We start from the raw sequence: 20,160 nt of genomic DNA, 5'->3' as shown, positions 1-20,160 counted from the left end.
CCAGAGGGTTAGAGCACTCAGAGGACTGTGAGGTCTAGACTGGCCCTCCCCATGGGGAAAAGGGTACAGGAGTCTCCGACAGCAGACCAGAGGAGACAGCAGCTAGCTGGAGCCAGGAGGAGAGAATTCCTCATTGCCAGAAAAAGAGCAACCTTTCCCAGTGCTGCCTGTCCCATGAGTAGGAGCCTGGAAAGACAGGCTACCTACCAGTACACAGTCCAGCCCCTGAGCGAGTGGCCCCCTGGGAGACTGGCAGAACTCAGCCTTCAGCTGCTTCTCTTACCTTTGTTCAGGGAAGGCAGCTTCAAGGGGATGCTGATGATCCCAACCAGGTCCTCAGTGGGGACCAGGGAGCGCAGGATTGACCTGATCCGGATGGCTTCCCCCTTTCCTGTCTGGATAAGCTGCAATGCAGGGTTGGAGAATGACATAAAGGAAGTTCCCACACCCCTCGCCACCCCACCTCCAAACCTCTGGCAGTGAAATAGTTCTCTTTAAGGGGTCGGTACACTTCTATATTTCTCTAATTGCCATAGACACTTATGGCCATGGGGAAAGAAGGGAGCTTTCTCTTTTGATTTTCTCGAGGAGGTGCTACTGAGGGAATAACTCTGAACAAGGAGGTCACTCGATTCCTTTGCTGTGATTACAGTGGTTATGCAGTTATGGGATCAAGTCTCTGCAGTAAATGTGCAGGCTGCTGGGGATTTTCAGTGTGACTGCAATACACGGAATTCTCAGTGGCCATGACAGAAGTGTTGACATTGTGGCCACAATTCCAGACTTTAGAATTCAGCTAAAATATAGAAGTTACTTATGAATTTCACCTTCCTAAAAGTTTGATTAATGCTGGGGCTGGGGGTGGGCAAGAGGTATTGATAGAGAATGTCCTAGAGAATGTGAGTGTCTAAGCAGAGGTATCCCGAGATGGATAACCTGATCCATACGATCATGAATGAGCCAACCAGTGTGTACAGGTGCATATCCAGAACATGAGGACAGTGGGTAAGCTTCTGAGAACAGGCTCTCAGCTGCAAACTGAACTGTTACGAGCTCAGGATGGAATCTGCACGGGTGATGATGGCTCCTCCCCTCCAACCACCACTTATAGAGTAGTAGCCTGAGGGAAGGGTGCTGAGAAGGGTTATGTGTCAACTGTCAAGCCAGAGGGGCAGTAAGGAAGGAAGGAACTCCTTCCCAGATGGAACAGCTCTGATGGCTTACCTGTCCCACAATGCCGTCTTCGTGAGAATAAGCCAAATGTGTAACTTGCTTTCTCAAGTGATGGCCAGTGATGAGGGAACTGACACCTGCCTCATCCTGCCCCAAGACTGTAGAACATGCTAGTTTTTCCCTTCCTCCCTTTAAAGCTTCAGTTGTTGAAAGGCACAAAAATGGAAAGATGGGCTTATGTGGACGAGGCTGATTTATCACAGTAGGAACCGGAATCCTCAGTTAAGAATTCTGATCAGGCTCCCTTAGCAAGATTTAGACTTTCTTCTATGCACAGTACTTTTAACCTGGATTCTTCCACATTGGGATAGTTTCCCTACCCACTTGTAGATGGATTTGCAAATGGGCTAGACTGTGTTTTAGGCAGGCCCATGACATACTGGAAGAAAGAGAAGACTGGATACTTTAGTGCAGTGTCCTAACCTATAGGTTGTGACCAATTAGTGGGCTGTGAAATCACATTAGGGGGTTGTGACCTGCATTAAAAAGCATGAAGTAGATTAGTATAGAAAAGAAAATGTTAGCGTGCAGTGTCTGTAGGAATGGTAAATTTAGTTTCTGGAAAAAAAAAATATATATATATGCATATATACATATATATGGTGGGTTGCAAGGTAAATTAAATTTCTTACTATGGCTACAACAATTTTTTTTTTTGGTCAAAAAGTTTGAAAGCCACTATTTTAATGAGTTCTGTCTTTTGTAAGAATTAAAAAAAAAATACAACATATCTATTGTTAACCTGTCAATGACCAAATACACAGTCTCATCAACACTAGATACCACTGTTTATATTAACCCAATCTGCATTGCAAACCACGTTTGAGAGATACCCTGGCTTAACCCAAATGCGGTGAGCAGTGCAGGAAGAGGCAGGCAGGCAGGCACCGAAGGCTTGAATGAGCAAATCAAACAGTTCTTTTAAGAAATGACCAAGTACATTTTTTAATGAAAAACTTTTTAAACTTTTCTATTTTAATAGAAAATGGAATTATTTCCTCCTTTCCTAATCATGTGAGGCCTTAATGTGAAATAAGGTCACTCTCGCTCATCCCTGAGCAGAGGTGAAAAGGGAAGAGGAGGAACATAACTTTTTAGGACAGAACTGGAAGCATGAGAAGTCATCCCATAAAAATAGAAGCATCTATTTTTTTTTTTTTCCTTTTGCCTGCAAAGTTTACCTCTGGGAAATAATCACACATGAGCCAGGGAAAGAGACTGCCTTCCTGGTGCCTAACACCATGGGGCATTGGGAAAAGATGATTTTCCATGTGGAGTGCACCAGTGGCCACAGTCAAGAATCAAGTTGGTCACATTCTGGACAAATTGATGGAATGGAAACATAATTTTGGGGGGGCTTCTAAGATGGAATATGTGGAGGATGTGCCCAACTAGCGCCACAGAGAAATCACACAACACAGGGACTTGCTCAGGAATCATTCCTTAGAAGGCTGTGGCATCAGCTATGAGAGGTGGAAACTACTCTATTAGCTAAAAGGAACTGAGAGAAATGCCAGAGACTGAAGAAGAAATTACATTCAGGAAATCTCCAGTGTTCTTTCGCTCAAGCCCCTCAAAGTTGCCCAGTGGGAACTCACATGCATTTCAGGAGCACAGCGGCCCAGGAGATCTATAAGGGCTGAATAGAAAGACATAATTGCATTGCCCATGTGCACGATCTCTTCTTCATATTCACCGTCCTCCGTGCTGCGGAAAGAGAACCAACATGGGGAAGGTGTGAGGAAGCCTGGCAGGTGTGGCCATGTTATTGGACATGAACTGCAGGACAATGAAACCCTCTGCTCATCCTAAGGATCACATATCCTTTCCCTTGGACACCCTCTCTCCCAACAACGTGGTTTTACTCAGTAAGCTCAAAGGACCCAAATGTTTGTCCACAGAATTCCTAGGTCCTCTGAACTTCAAGGCCTAAGTACTGACATCAGCTGATCCTGCAGACCCGTGGAGTGGAGCAGGATTTCCCAAAGTTCCCACCAACTCTTCATTCCATTTTCTACCCTGAACGTGCGTGGAAAGCATATTGGAGTAAGTCCATGCCCCGGCTCTGTTGGTAACAAGCTGTACGACCCTGGCCTCTGTTTCTTCTCATGCTACACGAGGAAGGTGGAGCAGCTGATGCTTTGGGTTTTTTCTAATTCTACCAGATCACCTACCAGAACAAATAATAAGCAAATGAACCCCAACTGCCTAGACAGGTACCCCTATGGGGTTATACCCACTCTCTAGATTCTGGGGTCTAATATAGAGGCTATAATAAAGGAAAGGGAACTGGTCCCAATACACAAGGACAAGACAGTCCACCAACCCACCAACTACATCCTGAACCCTTAAATACTGGGATTATTGATGCTGCGATTTTTCACATTCTACAGCTCTCTTTTTCTCTCTCTTTTTAAAAAATTTATGTATTTATTTTGAGAGAGTGAAGTGGGGGGAGGGACAGAGAGAGAGGAAGAGAGAATCCCAAACAGGTTTCCTGCTGTCAGCACAGAGCCTGACGCGGGGCTCGAATTCATGAACTGTGAGATTATGACCTGAGTCGACACCAAGAGTCGGACACTTAACTGACTGAGTCATGCCGGGGCCCCATGCAGCTTTCTTTTTTTACCTGAGGAATCAAATCAAAACACTTTCGGGAGGGAAAGCGGAGAGTACTACCTCTCTGCAAAAGTGAGGTAAGGGATGAGGCACTGAGGTTTAAGCACTAAAGGGAATGGGCTGGAGGGAGACAGTGGCTGTAACCTTGGCCGGTCCAGCCTTTCGTCTCTGTAGCTTCCTCCTGTAGTGATGCTGTAAGGGAGGAACAGTGGGGGCTGAAAGAGCTTTTAGATGGCTCGATCTGCCAGTTGGTGTAAGAGAGAATAGAAGAGGAGACATGTAAGGGGTGGGGGAAGGTGATCCTGATCACTAGCCTTACTTGGGAGAGTCAAGATGGCAGTGTGCTTGACAAAGTGATTTAAAAGGATTTAACTACAACTGTAAAGAACCTGTGCTTTCCCCACTAGGGAGTAGCTATGGACACTTCCTTAATAATCCATTTACTGACAATATTTGGGAGCTCACCAATTGTATCAGGCCCAGAAGGCAATTCCATTCACTTACACTTCTCTCTTATATCCCTGAGAGGGGAGGTCGAGAGCTGGGTTCTCAGAGATCTTAATGGCACCCTGCATGGCTGCCAATAGACCGTTTCCTCCTTCACCTCGCAAGGCTGGGCCGAAGCACTCTGGGCGTCTGATGAGCAGCTTGACCACGACGCTAGCATTTTCTTCCACACTTTCACCTAAGGAAAAGGGGCATTATTTCCTTTTCATTGGAAGGGACACCCCCAATTATTTCTAACTGATGTGGTGAGAAGAACAGTATTGGATTGAGTGTGTCACTTATTCTTAAAATTAGGAGGTAATACTGATGGAGAGAAAGGGGAGCTTTGATAAATTCGGTCAAAATCTGTTTTCTGAAGCATTAAGATTAACCATCATAGAACAGAATCTGAGTTTTAAGTTTGGGATTTTTGTACTGTGATTCTTTCACTACTATTTTGATCCTCAGAAAGCAAGTCTTCCACAGATTACTGATTCAGTCACAACTGACTTAGAGGACAAAGAACCTGACATGTTTACTACCTCCATGAGAAGCTGCTAAAACGTATCTCCTTCCTTCCTCCAGAAGAGGTAAAATGTTAACTTAAGCTGACATGCTTCAATTAACATCCAGGGAAATAACATGGTAGCCCATGAACTGTATTCTCACGGACTATTAACACGTACTTCAGAACAACCAAGTCTGTGTGGATGGACGACAGACCTTTCTGAAATTATTTATCCAGCTTTATCCAACTTGATAAAACGGTCTTGGTTGTTCCTAAGTACCTCTGTGGGAAGCTGCAGGTTGAAGAACTGTATTCTGCTGGCATTTCTCTTTGGAAGAACATGGACCACTGAGACAGGGTTAATTTCCTGAGGCAGTGATTAAGCAGGGGAACTGGAAAACTTAAGGGAGGGGTCCAGCCAGCGCCCCTCAGAGAGAATACTTGGTACCAAAAGCGGTTTTTGCAGCTTGTTCCAACAGCTTCATGAAACACACTTCCGGTCTCAGATGAAATCTTAATTTGTGTTGAGAATTTCTCTTTGGGCTAAGGCTCTGAGTAAAGACTTTTTTGATGTTGTGTATTGGATGAAGGCTGACGAAAAATTTTTCCATGAGATCATCAGATATTCTCGGAGGACTGAGTTCTAGAACAGAGGTTGTCTCTTGATACACTGCTGTGTTAATTATTTATTCTCGCATCAAAGTACTTCAAATCCTAGCAGGCTAAGTCAATAACTATTTACTACCACAAAGTTTCTGTAGATCAGGAGTTTGGGAGTGATTGAGCTAAGTGGTCCTGGCATGGGATCTCCCATGAGGATGCTACCAAAATGTCAGCCAGCACTGCAGTCCCGCGAAGGCTTGACTGGGCATGGAGTACTGGCTTCTGTGCGCGCGCGCGCGCACACACACACACACACACACACACACACACACACACACACAGCTGTTGGCAGGAGGCCTCAGCTCCTCACCATGTGACCTCTCTGTGGGGCTGCTTGAGTGTTCTCACCACATGCCAGCTGGCTTCCCACAGAGGAAATGATTGGAGAGAGTAAGGCAGAAGCCGCAATGCCTTTTACAACCTTGTCACATACTGTCACTTCTGCCATATCCTATTCATTGGAAGTGACTCACTGAGTCCAGCTCTCACTCAAAGGGAGAAACATCCATCTTTCGGAGGGAGATGCACTGAAGAATTTAGAGACATATTTTAAAACTATCACAGGAGTTCTGTTTAATGAAAACTTTTAAGAATCAACTTAGAGGCGTGTTGTAAGCAGAGCAGAGCATTAGAATGGGAACTCAGAAGCCCTGGCTTTCATTCCAGCTTTTTAGCAAATCAGTGTGCAAGTATGCATGGTGCACAATCTCCTTGGGTCTCATGTCCCTGTTGAGATACTCATGCAACTTCTAGTTTTTTGGAGTCAATCTATTAGTGTAACCTCATACAGAAATTTCTCCCTCATGTCCAGAGAATCAAAGGGGCTGAGCTTGCTGTCCCAGGGCTTCAGATTAGCTTGTACTCAGCTCTCACGTGAACTCACACCTGAACACACTTGATTTGACTCATGGCTCCAGAGAGCATACAGTACAACCCAGCTGTGGTCCTGGCCTAGCGCTCAGCCTGCTGACATCCTCTTCTCATCCAACTGTCTAAAGTACAAGTAAAATTCAAGATTATAAATATACACCATGTAAGTTTTAGAACTGTGTAACTGGATTCAGAAAAGTTTCCATTACACTGAATTTAAATAGTCCGCTGGCATGCATTTACTGTTTTATAGCTCAATCCTTCACAAGACTAAAATTCTTATAAAGAGGCTTTCCTCTAGCCAGATTATGGAAAGGGACTAAATGTCCATCAACTGACGAATGGATAAAGATGTGGTTTATATATACAATGGAATACTACTTGGCAGTGAGAAAGAATGAAATCTGACCATTTGCAGCAATGTGGATGGAACTGGAGGGTATTATGCTAAGTGAAATAAGCCAGGCAGAGAAAGACAGATATCATATGTTTTCACTCATATGTGGATCTTGAGAAGCCTAACTGAAGACCATGGGAGAGGGGAAGGGGAAAAAACAAAAGTTACAGAGAGGGAGGGAGGGAAACCATAAGAGACTCTTAAGGACTGAGAACAAACTAAGGGTAGATGGGGGGGGGGGGGGAAGGGGAAAGTGGGTGATGAGCACTGGGTGTTGTATGGAAACCAATTTAACAATAAATTATATTTTAAAAAAGAGGCTTTCCTCCAAGTTCCATCTAATATATAAAAAAGAATTTGATCTTATTAAAACAGAATCCATGTGAAGAAAATTCTTAGGAGATGGCAAAAGGGCACAATAATCACAGTAATGGTATGGTGGAAAGAATCATTGAAGGAGAGAAACCAAGGAGATGTTCAACAACGTTGAGCAACCTGTGGAAGATACAACAATGATGCCAAGTCCTAAGGCCATGTTTTCCTATGAGTCAACTATGAGTCAAACCTAGCATTTATATTTGATACAGTTTAATACAGGATACAGGAGGGACACTTAAAGAAAAGCACCAGGAAAATCAACATATTTTAGAGCAAATAATCTTAGTTATAGATACAACTCACAGCTCACTACTTTCAAATGTTGTTGGCCTCTATAATTTACCAGGTGTCACTTATATCCACACTCCCAGTTGTCATTTTTCATTGTAAGAATAACGAAGCTAAAACTGTAAAATTTTAAGTGTCAAAAATGGCCAAAAACCTCCCATCCTGTTATTCAAACTTATTTAAATATCATACTCTGATTCTTTCAGTTCTCAGGGTGGAAACACTTGTGGATCAGCCATGATCTTTACCGGCATGCTGAAATCAACCTAGCTCTTCTTGCCACAGCGATCAGCATCATGGAGTTAGATGGAACATGGACCACCATGTGCAAGAAAATGTGAAAAACTAAGACCGTGGGTTCTGTATTGAGCTTGCTATTCAAATTCATTCACCAAATTAACCTTATTTTATCTGAATCTCAGGGCTTCAAATCTCAGCTAATTAAGTGAGCTGCTACAACTGACCCAGAAAGCCATCTCTTGATTACTAAATCGTAGACGTCTGTGGGGGATGCAGAGAGCAACCTGCAAGAGGAAGGAACTGTAAGCAACCATTGTTGCTAATTGGAGAGAGGACCAAGGAAGAGAATTTCCAATGGCTTCAGAAGGTAGAGGAGATGGCATAATTAGGAGAGAGTACATTCTATTCCTAATTACCTGTAGCTCAGCAAACCAGACTGTCAAACAAATCCACTGTGGGGAAGCTGAATACTGACCTTGAGGGCATTTTTTTAAGGGAGCAAGAGATCTGAGGTAAACTAGTTTTGCCCAGGGGCTTAAACAATGTTTTTACTTGAGTTCCAAAATGAATAATGAGCTTAATAACTGTGTCAATGTTCTCAGTGCCTTTCTTCAAAGGCTCTCAACGCTATCTTTACATTGCTACCTTCTTTTCAACATTCCTGAGAAGTCAGATGGAAATGGCTGTGATTCTCCCCCTATCTGACCCTGAAGCAGTCATTCTCACCACAGGGATGATTAGTATTATTGCAATGATTTCACCTACAGTCCATAGATTTTCTTACTCTCAATATTCTAACTACAGTCCTTGTTTCAAATTCCTTTGCCTGGAATGCCTTCTTCCTTCTCATTACCCTAACATAAACCCTTGACCTAGGTAGCTCCCATTCATCCTTGGAAGCCCTAGAGGACCTGGTCTTCTCAAACACCCTGCCCTCTTCCTGTAATCATTGAACACAAGTATAATTAATAAATTGTTTGTATTAGTTTGTGTCTGTTTTTGTCACCAGATTGTCTATGTAATAAGAACAGAGCCTTATGTCTGCATTATCTAACCCTGTATGCTCAAGCATCTTGTTAACATCTGACACATAATAGGCATTCAAAAATATTTTTGAATAAATGAACAGACTCCATTGAGACTCAAGGCAGAGACTTGAAATGACTGGATGGAAAGTTTGAGGGTCACTATCCATTACTGTATTACTAGATCAACTGTCAGCCTTTGTTTACAAGCACCTGGGTTGTTCATTTCTTCAGATTTCAATTAGTCTTAAGGAAAAGAACATATCCTTCATCAAGTCATACTGTACGAACACTGGAGGCCTAGCATGAATGCATCTACAGTGTCTTAACTTATAGTATCACAAGGTAGGGGCGATGAGCAAGACCCAATACCTTTTAATTGTAAGTGACAACTTTAATACGGTTGTCGGCAATTTGCATGAACCAAGTCATTGCAAGTGTTTAAGATATACGATCTCCTCCTTAGGGCTTTCTAATCTGTGGAGGGAGGAGCTAGGGATAGGTCAATAAACTACTATGGCAGCCAGAGAGCAAATGAGGAACTGTTTGCCCATTTGGTCATTAATTCAACCATTCAGTAAGCCCACATTACTTGCTAGTCACTGATGCAGGACCAGTGGACAAGTATTGTAGAAGATGGTCAAGCCTAGACCCTGGAATGAGATAAGTGGAACAGAGGAACTCTACCTGGTCTATATACCTGCAGCAGAGCTTCTCAAATATCTTGCAGATAGTGCAGCAGAGGCCAATTAATGCCTTTCTAAGAGTAGAAACCGGGAAATCAGTTTCTATGCAGCTGAAGTGGTCCAGGTGGAAGATAATGATAGCTTGAGGTAGGATGTGGCCCGTGAAGATGGAGAAAAATCAGTCAATGGCTTTCAGGTAACTTTTAGACATTGAATCTACAGAATTTTAAGTGGATTGAATGTGGGGATAAGGAAAAAGTCTGAATTAAAGATGCCACCTAAGAGTTTTGCAAAGTCAGTAGTGCTAGCTAGGGGGATGGGGAATCTAAGAGAACAAGTTTAGGGTAGATATACAAATTAATCCTTAAGATGTTCAAAATTTGAAATGCCTATTCATCCTTCAAGTAGAAACATCAAGTAGGCAGCAGGTTACACAAGTCCGGGGCTCAGGGAAGAGAAAAAAGGATGGGAATGTACATTGGGGGGATCACGAGCAAACATGTGGAATTTAAAGCCAAGGGACTGAATGAAAACCTTGCAGGGTGGACTGGTATAGTAGTCCAGAAATTTTAGAGACTGGTATTTAGTGCTAGAATCATGCTAAAATGTTGCCCATGCATCTAGAGTTTGGATCCACATGGCTTTTTCATGAAATATGTTAAATAAAATTTGCCTAAGACTGAAACCTGGAGTCAGAATTGAGGTGTGTTCTAATAGGGTAGAGTCCACCTTTTAAATATGAGCATTCTCACTGAGTTAATGAAAATCAATTTGTGATGGGTAGGATCATTATACTGCCATTTTGTGGGAATAATGTTGATGAAGCAGCTTTAGCCTGGTTTTACTATTTCAGTTAAAATCTACATTATGTAGGTATCAAACTTCATTTACCATCGTTATTAAGAAAATGATTGATAAAGAATCCATATACCTATGGATTCAGGACATTTGGGCTCATGCCAAAATGCTCAGCCAGCACCACTGCTGGGATCCCACAAGCAGCAGTGGGGAGAAATGCTGAATAATTTACTTAGCATGAAAATAACAAGGCCAAACAGCTTTTCGCCCCAGTCAGATTTCCTCATTTTGGTGCTCTGGGCATTTGTTTGCCATTGGCTTCTTTATGTGAGTAATTTATTTTCTATTACTTGTGCTGTTTTGACCATCTATCTCTGGGCGTTTATAGTTTCACTTTGAGTTTCTACAGATGGGGCCACATTTCCTTGTCTTTGTCACTATGAGCCCGTCCTGACCCCAATGACCAGTTTCTTTCTTCTCAGGCACAGAGATTCAAGAAGGTCCATTGGGAGAATGAGGAAGGTGGGGTAGAAGAGATTCTACATGTCTTGTAATTGGATAGAAGCTATAACTCAGACGTTAAGTACCCAACCCCAAGTAGCCATATCTCATTTGTAACCCATATTGTATCTTCTCTCACCACAACAGCCTGAAGTGTCTCCTGAGTAGAACACTGTGATGTTGTTTGTAATTGTCTTCAACTGTTATGTAAATCTTTTACTATTGGTCAGTTTTTCAAAAGTTTGCTGACTCTTTCCAACTGTATTATTTTTTTTTTAAATTTTTTTTTAACGTTTATTTATTTTTGAGACAGAGACAGAGCATGAACGGGGGAGGGTCAGAGAGAGAGGGAGACACAGAATCGGAAGCAGGCTCCAGGCTCCAAGCCATCAGCCCAGAGCCCGACGCGGGGCTCGAACTCATGGACCGTGAGATCGTGACCTGAGCTGAAGTCGGACGCTTAACTGACTGAGCCACCCAGGCGCCCCTCCAACTATATTATAAATGTGAGCATAAGAACAATGTCTAACACATTTTAATCCTAATCATCCCTAGTGTTTAGTACCAATCACACCTAAGAGTGGTTATTACATCCTTTCTGACTCTAATAAATACATGGATGGAAATGAACCGGCTGATTTTTTAAAGCATCTTTATCTACTGTGCCCTTCAAAGGTACCATGCTACTTGGTGCTTTTGACTTTAAAATTTTTTTCCAGCTTGAGATAAAATTGATATATAATAAAAGATTAATGATTCCTAGTTCAAGCCAATCAGTATGCTCTCACCACACTACTCTGTTATACTATGTCCATTTGTTTCTCCAAGATGTTGTTCAACACTTGCCTTTTTCCCCAGGTATTCATAGATTCACTCTACCAGATTCCAATATGCACTGTCACTTTTGGCATGTCAGTAGACCCATGTGTCACTCTGTAGGCAGGTATGGTTGATTACAAGGTTTTTAGTAATTATTCCATGTACGTTTCCGATAATTCCACTTAGGTTTGCTCTGTTTCCTGCTTTATGACGTCAGGGCTTTTAGGTCATGTCTCTTATTACATCTCATAGCCCCTCACATACGCTTCACGTGTCACATGATGGATCCCCAAGTTATGTCCACTGATGACAAATCTTCCTAGGGAAATATTCAGCAAAGCTAGGAATAGTGTGTCCCTCACAACTAAGTTTATAGCCTGGGGAAGATATCACTAAAATACTCCAAGGACTCAAAAAAAAGCACAAAATAACTGTCCCTTCTTCTTGTGGATTGGTAAGACATCTTCCTTCTTGGAATCTACATTAGGAAGGGATTAATCAGATACCTAGACAGAGCTGTGTCTAGACTGGTTATAAAGTTTACAACTGCTGGGTAAATATAAGCCTCTCAACTTCATTACTCCCACAGTAAAACACAACTCAAGGCTTCTGAGCAACCTAATAAAAAAACGGAGAAAATTATAGCCTCAAGAAGTTCTTTTAAAGACAAATCTTGTTTAACAAGATTTAAATCAAACATTAAGAGAGACTAGGAAAATAATGCTAGAATTTTCCAATTCTATTATTTTGATATGGCAAGAGCTTTTGATTTGGCTTAATTTAAAAAACAAAACAAAACATTAGTGCCAAACAGTAATTAAATAATGCCACAATTTTTGAACATCTCAAAGGAGAAAACACTGTTTCTCCTTATTCATTCATTAGACTACGCTACCAAGACAATACTGCACAATAGTTGAGTAATGTTTGGACTCTTGGGCCAAATTGTTCTATTTCAAATCCTACTTCAAATCCTGCTTTACATCCTACTAGCTGTGTGATTCTGGGCAAGGCACTTAATCCTTCTAAGCACCTGGGTCTTTCTCTATAAAATGAGGAAGATAACTATACCTAGGATTTCTGTATTATGTAAGTTAACACATCCCAATTTTTTAAAGTTATTTATTTTGAGAAACAGAGAGCAAGCATGCAAATATGGGGGAAGGGTGGGAGGGCAGAGAGAGAGGGGGACAGAGAATCGGAAGCAGGCTCTATGCTGACAGCAGACAGCCCAATGTGGGGCTCAGACTCCAGAACCATGAGATCATGACCTAAGCTGAAGTCAGACGCTTAACCAACTGAGCTACCTAGGTGCCCCCAATCCCAAAGCGTTTTGAACAGTGCCTGGCACATGGTAAATGCTCAGTAAATGTCAGCTGCTCTCATCACCACCATCATCCTCACTAACTCTATCATCACTCACTACCACTCACCACAGTAACCCCTACCCCCACTATGGCAATCCACCACCCAACCATCACATCCCATCATCACCCACTGTGACCACCCACCATCACTCATCACCCCCCACAACCATCACCGCACTTCTCATCACTAACCACCACCCACCTCAATCACCCCAAAACCTGCTATGACCACTACTCAACCCTCATCTCCCCCATCAATATTACCCCTCACCATCATCCAACATCACCACCTGTCACCACCCACCATTACCCATCATGACCACTCTTATCATCTACCATGATCACCTATAACACCTTTATCTTTCACTGCTGTGTAGATGCCACAAAAGGGCTGGGAAGTCCTTTCTAATCACCTTTTAGACATAAAAACTTACAGAGGGCTTTGAGACTCCCAAATAATCCATTTATGAGAGTTTTTCCATTTCAAATGCCCTAATACTCTTGTAAGGATCATAAACAACAATGACAACTAACATGACTGCAGGCTTACTATGTTTCTGGCACTGTGCTAAGTTTTCCACAGATTATTTCATTTAAGTCTTACGACAGCTCTGTGAGGTATATACTACGGTTATCTCTACTTAACATACATAAAAAAACTGAGGCTAGGAAAGTTTTAGTAATGTGCCTAAATTTGCAAAGCAGTAAGTGTTGTGCACTATATTTGCTCCTCAGACACTCCATTCTCAGGCCCAAAGTCTTCCATAACACTCAGCTGTTTTTAAAGCACTCTTGCTCCTTCTTTAAGGCTTCAATAAGATTCTAACTTTTTCTTTCTCATATGTTCCATCTCTCTGTTTTTCATGCTTTCCCCTGTGACAGTCTACTCCCACCGTTTCAACTACAGATCTACAAGTCTATTCAGTCCCAATCTGGTCATATGAAACTAGCATACATCAGTATTGGAATGTGGGCAATCTAGATAGGTGCATAGCCAGTGGATTCCTTTACCTTCATAACCTATGTAGACAATCCCTCTAAATGACTCATAAAGCTCTTGATCTTGAAAAGGTGGCCAAGATGAATAAATGAGTCCTGCCTTGATTTGGTTTGTGTCATATAGTCTACTGAGATAATTTAGGGAGACTTATGAATCCTTAAAATACACTTAAAAAATGTCCCTATTACCATAGTACCTCTGAATTATTTCTGGACACGTGGTCCAGAATCAGATAGATTTGGATAGAAAGTGGAAGAGATTATTAGAGGACACGCTGACACTGGCCTCAGAGAAAATGGAATTCAGCAATGATGGTGAGGAACAGTTAGGGACACTAAAGAGCACTCAGAGAGTGGCAGAAGACAGGTGATCAAGCATCTGACTGGATGAGACCCAGGGGGAGAAACCAGGACAATGGAAATCCTTCAGATATTAAGAGTGGAGTCTAGGAAGACAAGAAGTAGTGCGGGGATGAAGGGAGATGAGAAAAGCACACAGGAAATCAGTGATCACATTATGTCAATATATTCCGAGATAAACTCTTATACCTAGAACACTTGGCGTGATTGCTTATTAGCTGTAATCCCTCTTTGCAATCGTGTAACTAGCCAAGCTGGATTTGTTAGCCTGGAACTCCAAACTTGGAGAAGGGAGAAGGATCACAATTCTGATGTGAATATACGCGAATTGGTATTAGAACACAATCTTGGGAGACAGGGCACATGTTCAAGAAAGTAGCCCACTTAAATTTTACACAAGATTCAGTACATTTTACTTGGGCAACTAAAGAGGTTTTGTCCACTTGGAATTCATTATAAGTGGGAAGTGACTTGTATGAGAAGAATAGTATTTAGGGTTGCCACAGAAATATTTTTTCTCCTGGGAGTTGAGCTACCTTTTATAGTTACTCAGTTATTTTTAATTTTTACGCATGTATGCATCCATTCATCCAATAGTCTGAGGATCTGAGGGCACACCTGAGGTTAGCTTTGTGAATAAGTGAGATGAAGCTATTAACAATCCCCTGTTTTACTGATAGAAGAGGTACAAAGCAGTGAGAAGCTCTAGCTTTCGCCTTTATTTTCTTTCTGGATCTGGTGCGAGAGCTCAACACACTGTCCACCAGATGCTGCTCTTGGTCCTTGTCTGGCCTGAGATTGTCCTGTCCCCCACCACCTGTAGAATCTATCCTACTTACAGGTAGGAAGAAATGCAAAGGATCTCTCTTTCCTTGTATGTACCCAAGTTTATGCTATCCTAGGTCTGAAAGGCATGAAAATTTTGGGACTCACTGTTCACAAAGACGGCAAACCTCAGGAAGGACAGGTAGCGCTCCCCTTCGATGGGGTTCCAGCCGACGTCAGGGTACCCTTTGGCTAGAAGCATGGGGCAGCTCTGCAGGCCACAGCCTGCCAAGTAGGTCACCACCTGCCAACAACAATACAAAAGTAAGTGTCTCAGTTTTTTACGAGACAGCTGTGAGGCCTACAGAATTCTGGGAACAGAAGGGCTTTCGTTTGCCTAGAAGCTAGAGAGAGCCCCAAACTTTTAATAATTAAGTTTGAAATCAGAACTTCCAGTTCATTGTTTCCAAATAGCCAAGACAGATTGTCACTGTTATGTAGGAATATGCCATGAGCTCAGTTCCCTGGATTTTCCAGTTCTGGCAAGAGGGAGCGGACATATTTTAAAAAAAGTTTTATGTATTTATTTTGAGAGAGAGAGAGAGAGAGAGAGAGAGGGAGGGAGGGAGGGGTAGAGAGAGAGGGAGAGAGAGAATCCCAAGCAGGCTCCACGCTCCTGGCACAGAACCCGACGTGGGGCTTGAACCCACAAACTGGGAGATCATGACCTGAGCCAAGATCAAGAGCTGGACACTCAACACACTGAGCCACCCAGGTGCCCCAAGAGGGGACAACTATTTAAACATAGGCCTAACTAGGGGGTCTCTGGGGAGATAATGGGTCCAGGTGGGCCATGTTCATTTGGCCATGGTATTTCAAGATCAAAATATTGAGTCACTGGTTGACTCTGCGTGGGCCCTTGACTAATTGGGGCTCCCTACTCAAGTTCTGGATTAACAACTGTTGTCTCAAGTCACAAGCCAAATGTTAAGGTTGGGGTGGTGAGTGAGGGGCTGTGGCCAGTTAAGAGCTGGGATTGGTGGTGTTCTCTTCACTTCCTGGGTCACTGGATATCAGCGCTGTGATCTTGTAGAGTGTTTTATGACTTGCCTACTTTTTAAAAGATGTCAGGCAAGAAAAAGTGCCTAGCAAATAGACCTTTGCTTGAAATGCAGTTGCTATTCTAATTTAGCCTTTATTATTTTATGTGTACAAGGAGAAGGGGAGAATCCACTGGGCTGTAAACTCCTCAGTCAGGAATTTGTATCTTTTTCATTTTATGATTCCCAGGGCTCAGCACATAGCAGATGGTCAATCAATGTTTTTCAAATGAATCATGTATTTGCTGAGGTCATATACTCCAAGTTGTTTTGTAACAACAATGGATCTAAGTCAAAATTCAGTAAGAAACAATCATCACACCGTTTCCTTCTTAAACCAGTAAGGATACTATTCTGCTTGGAGCTTAGATTTGATTTGGCCTTTAAGATGTGAGAAAAACATCAATAAAGGCAAGAATTCAGCAGTGTTTTCAAGGTTACAGGTGCAGGACATTTCACTGGCCGCTGAAATAAGCACCCTTGCGTGTCTGTGTGCGCGCGTGCACGACGTGTGTTGGTGGCGGGGCTGTTGCTCAATCTTAAGGGACCTAATTTCTGTTGTGATCAATGGCAAGGAAGAACTGTGGCATTTACCTGTCCTTTCCCCTCTCTCCTAGGAACCACACTTGGGTGATTTCCTGACACGGGTCCCAACAAAGTCTGTGGCCCTGTGCTGAGCCACCGGGACCACCTGAAGAAGCCTCCCCCTCACAGATGTCCCTAGGTCCCCATTTCTTCCCTTTCCCAGCCTCCTGGCCTCTCCTTAGCCCATCTTCCACCTTCCAGGGGAGACTTAGGGTCTTTGTCAAGTGCTGTCATTTCCAAAGCTGAGCTACAGCTGAGGATGGGCACTGAGTCCCCATCAGTGTAAGGTGGCACTGTCCTAGTCTAAGAGAACCATCAGCCACTTTCTTATCCAGGGATCAGTTACCATCTCACCACCTCAAACGTGGAGTTCTTGACTGGTGTTGCAATGTATGCAGAGCAGAGTTTGACTAAAGTCTGTCTCACCAGAAGCAGACTAGGAATATTCGTGGCATTTGTGGAACAGCTATCACGCAACGTACTGCTGGGTGGCAGAGCGTGAGTCCGGGTGTGTATGGGAGGGGGTGTGTCTTGTCTCTGTTCTCATCAGTTCTTCTTGCTAAAACCAAGATGTGCTTTCTAAAATACAAGTCATGTTGTGTCATTCCCTGTTTAAAGCCCTCTGATGGTTTCCGTTGCTCTTGGCTCTACAGAGAGGTCCTGTAATATGACAGCTGAGAGCACGGCCTCTGGAGCCAGACCCCTGTGGCTCCTGGCTCCGACACTTACAAACCCCATGACACTGAGCACATCAACTAGGCCTTAGTTTTCTCTCCTATAACTGGAGGCACTAACAAAAAGGCATGTTCTAAGGGTTATGTGAGTTAATTCAGAGTGGGACCTGGCCCACAGTGATCCTATAGGAGTATGAACTTCTATGGTAACCATTATGGTAGCATCAAGCCCAATTCCTGTCTCCCCTCACTGTTCACCACTCCCCCCACACACCCCATGATCCGTCACACCCACCTTCCCGATTCCCAAGCATACCATGCTTTCCTCACTGAACCTCACACATTCTTGACACGCTTTTCCCGATGGTGAGGCTGCTGGCTTCCTACTCCCACCTCAGCTTGTCACTTTCCTGAGTGACCTTCCTGACCCCCTGGTCAGGATTAGGAACTCTTCTTCCATGCACTTCCAGACCCACTACTCAACGGATGACCTTTAACTTGTTCCCCTCCCCCTTCACCAGACCAGTCTTCGTACTGTAAATCTTGGCAGCCACTCAGTCAAGGAAATAGCCCCGAGATGGAATGGGGAAAAGATGGTAGGTGAATCAGCCTCCAGTTATCACCACCAGTGGGAGCACACTTCACAATCCCAATGTGGGGCAGCTCAGTTTTGCCTCATTTGTACAAGGATAGGACATGTGGGTGTTCCTTGTCCATATATGGATTATACAGTTTTCTGTCATGTTTCTTTCTTTAGTGTGTGAACTTAAAAATTCGATGACATAGAACTTTATTAGGATCTAGGTCTCTGGTAGTGTTCCATGGAGACCAATGAGGCTGGGCCTCCACATACAGACAGCACACATATCCAGATATCTATATCTAAGAAGTTGACTATCCCTGCCCATGGGAGATTCTCTGCTCCTAATTATCATACTGCTGCTGGTTACTCACTTTCTACCACATTTTCATGGAGCATTGAGAGGTTCTGATGGAGACCCAGCCTTTGGTCTGCATTTCCTTGTCCTGGCTGTGCTATAAGGCAGGAGAGGGCAAGCACATTGCCTCCCCAGGGCCAGTTACCTTCTCAAGGTCTGGTTCCTCTAAGCCCAGGGCTAACTCGTTGTTGTCCATCACAGAGGAAGCTGCCACATCCAGCGGGGTAGATCCCCTCATCGAAGGGGAAGCTGAGGAAGGAACAGAGAAGGAGAGAGAAAAGAGACAGAGGCCGTCCAGCGCTGAGCTGAGGGTGCAGTGTACATTCATGGCCAGGAGAGGGCAGCAAGCACATTAAACTCCCATCACCATTCTGAAGGGGCTGCCTGCCCAAGAACAGAATTTGTTAATCCCGGTCCCCTTACTCATTATTAATTTTGACTATGGATTAAGTCAGAAAATCAGTGCACGTAATTAGCAGGGACCATGTATTTTCAAGTATTTTTCTAACATGATACTTCTTGGAGCTCTGCTGTGGTGATCAATCAAACGGTAGTGATGTCACTTAACCAACTAATCTCAAACGAGTTGGTCATTTCTAGAGCCACCAACCAGAGTTTGAGAATAGCCTCAAACAGCATTAGCTCATACAGTTACATCAGGTCACCAACGTTGTCTTTGATTTTCCTTTGGTTATTATGCTAGAATTCAGAAAAACTTTTTTATAAAAGGTTGGGAGTCCGAGGTTGCATCTGATAAATTGGAAACTCCAGCTTTCAGATTTCACATGCATGTATGAGTGGTTTTGTGTCTTTCACAAACTCATTTGGTTTACATCCAGGACAGTGAGTAAGGCATATGCACCGTGTTGCTTTTCTAGTGGTGGTGGTGATGGATTTACACTGTCCACAGTTGCTCTTGGCCAGTCCACCTCAAAGTTTAGGAGAGAGGGATGCAGCCTTCAGCCAGCCCTCCAAGAAGGGGTTGGGTCTCTGACCTTGGTCTCATTAGCACCTCCTTGGTCAGTGGAGTGGGCTGGGGGTGGGGGAGCGGTGTCCCCAGACTATATCTATAATTTCAGGCAGCATTTCATGAGCCATGGGCCGCCGGTCCCAAGGAAGACAAGGGAAAAACTGTGTGAATATGCCAACGCAAATCTGTCACCAGTTCTGGGTGGCAGCAACATCTCTACTTAGGTTGGACAGCAGAGACATGGTATCATTATTTCATTTATTTTTAGATCAGGCAGCTTCCTTCTTCTATTTAAAAATACCTTAGCAGGTATGTCACTTCTTTCGCTTTACCTCCTAAGTGGCCAGGAGGAGTGTCACCTCCAAGCCCAAATGTGGAAGTGATAACATGACATACCTAGGCCAACACTGCTGTTCTCCAACAGGTAACTCAGATGCTCAAACATGGCCTTCTGATTTTGCCGGCTAATTCGACAGAAGTAGCAGAGGAAGCGGCAACAGCTAGCAACCATTTTTGGAAAGGCAATCTGTAGGGAGAAAACGGAAATGTCAAGGAAAAGAATCTATCATGAGTCCTTTCTGAGAAGTCTGACTTCGAAGAGTCTTACGGTAGGCCATCCACTGACCCCCACCTGTCAATACGGGTGTATAAGCTATGAACAGTTTGCAAAATGCATTTCGTCCTTGCTTCTAGTTTTTTCTAAGACTTATTCACAGGAGGGACAGAGAGGGGACACACCTGAGAGGAGGCTTCCAAAAATATTGAGAGCTAATTATAGTTCCTGAAGTATCTTCCTTTCAAAGGAAAAAGAGGTCAAACAAGAATCCCAGACACCCTCCGATGTCACATGAAATTGCACAACCCTACATCACACTATTGTTTCCATCCGGG

The 20,160-nt window shown here is 43.4% G+C and overlaps 1 protein-coding gene across 1 annotated transcript in view; it reads right to left on the bottom strand.

Annotated features, from left to right (window-relative positions):
- The window catches only part of RYR3 (ryanodine receptor 3), a 524,192-nt gene that overhangs the window by 123,661 nt on the left and 380,371 nt on the right, over positions 1 to 20,160 (bottom strand). The window contains exons 42-47 of the mRNA XM_042989263.1: positions 19,666 to 19,795; positions 18,445 to 18,548; positions 15,171 to 15,306; positions 4,357 to 4,537; positions 2,832 to 2,940; positions 284 to 404 (exon numbers count right to left, since the gene is read on the bottom strand). Coding sequence (XP_042845197.1) covers positions 284 to 404; positions 2,832 to 2,940; positions 4,357 to 4,537; positions 15,171 to 15,306; positions 18,445 to 18,548; positions 19,666 to 19,795 — 781 coding nt within the window. The remainder of the gene's footprint in view (positions 1 to 283; positions 405 to 2,831; positions 2,941 to 4,356; positions 4,538 to 15,170; positions 15,307 to 18,444; positions 18,549 to 19,665; positions 19,796 to 20,160) is intronic.

This window comes from Panthera tigris, chromosome B3, assembly GCF_018350195.1.
Source record: "Panthera tigris isolate Pti1 chromosome B3, P.tigris_Pti1_mat1.1, whole genome shotgun sequence".
NCBI classification, from domain to species: Eukaryota; Metazoa; Chordata; class Mammalia; order Carnivora; family Felidae; genus Panthera; species Panthera tigris.
The sequence above is the reverse complement of the archived record's forward strand: the minus strand, read 5'-3'. Positions and strand labels throughout refer to the sequence as shown.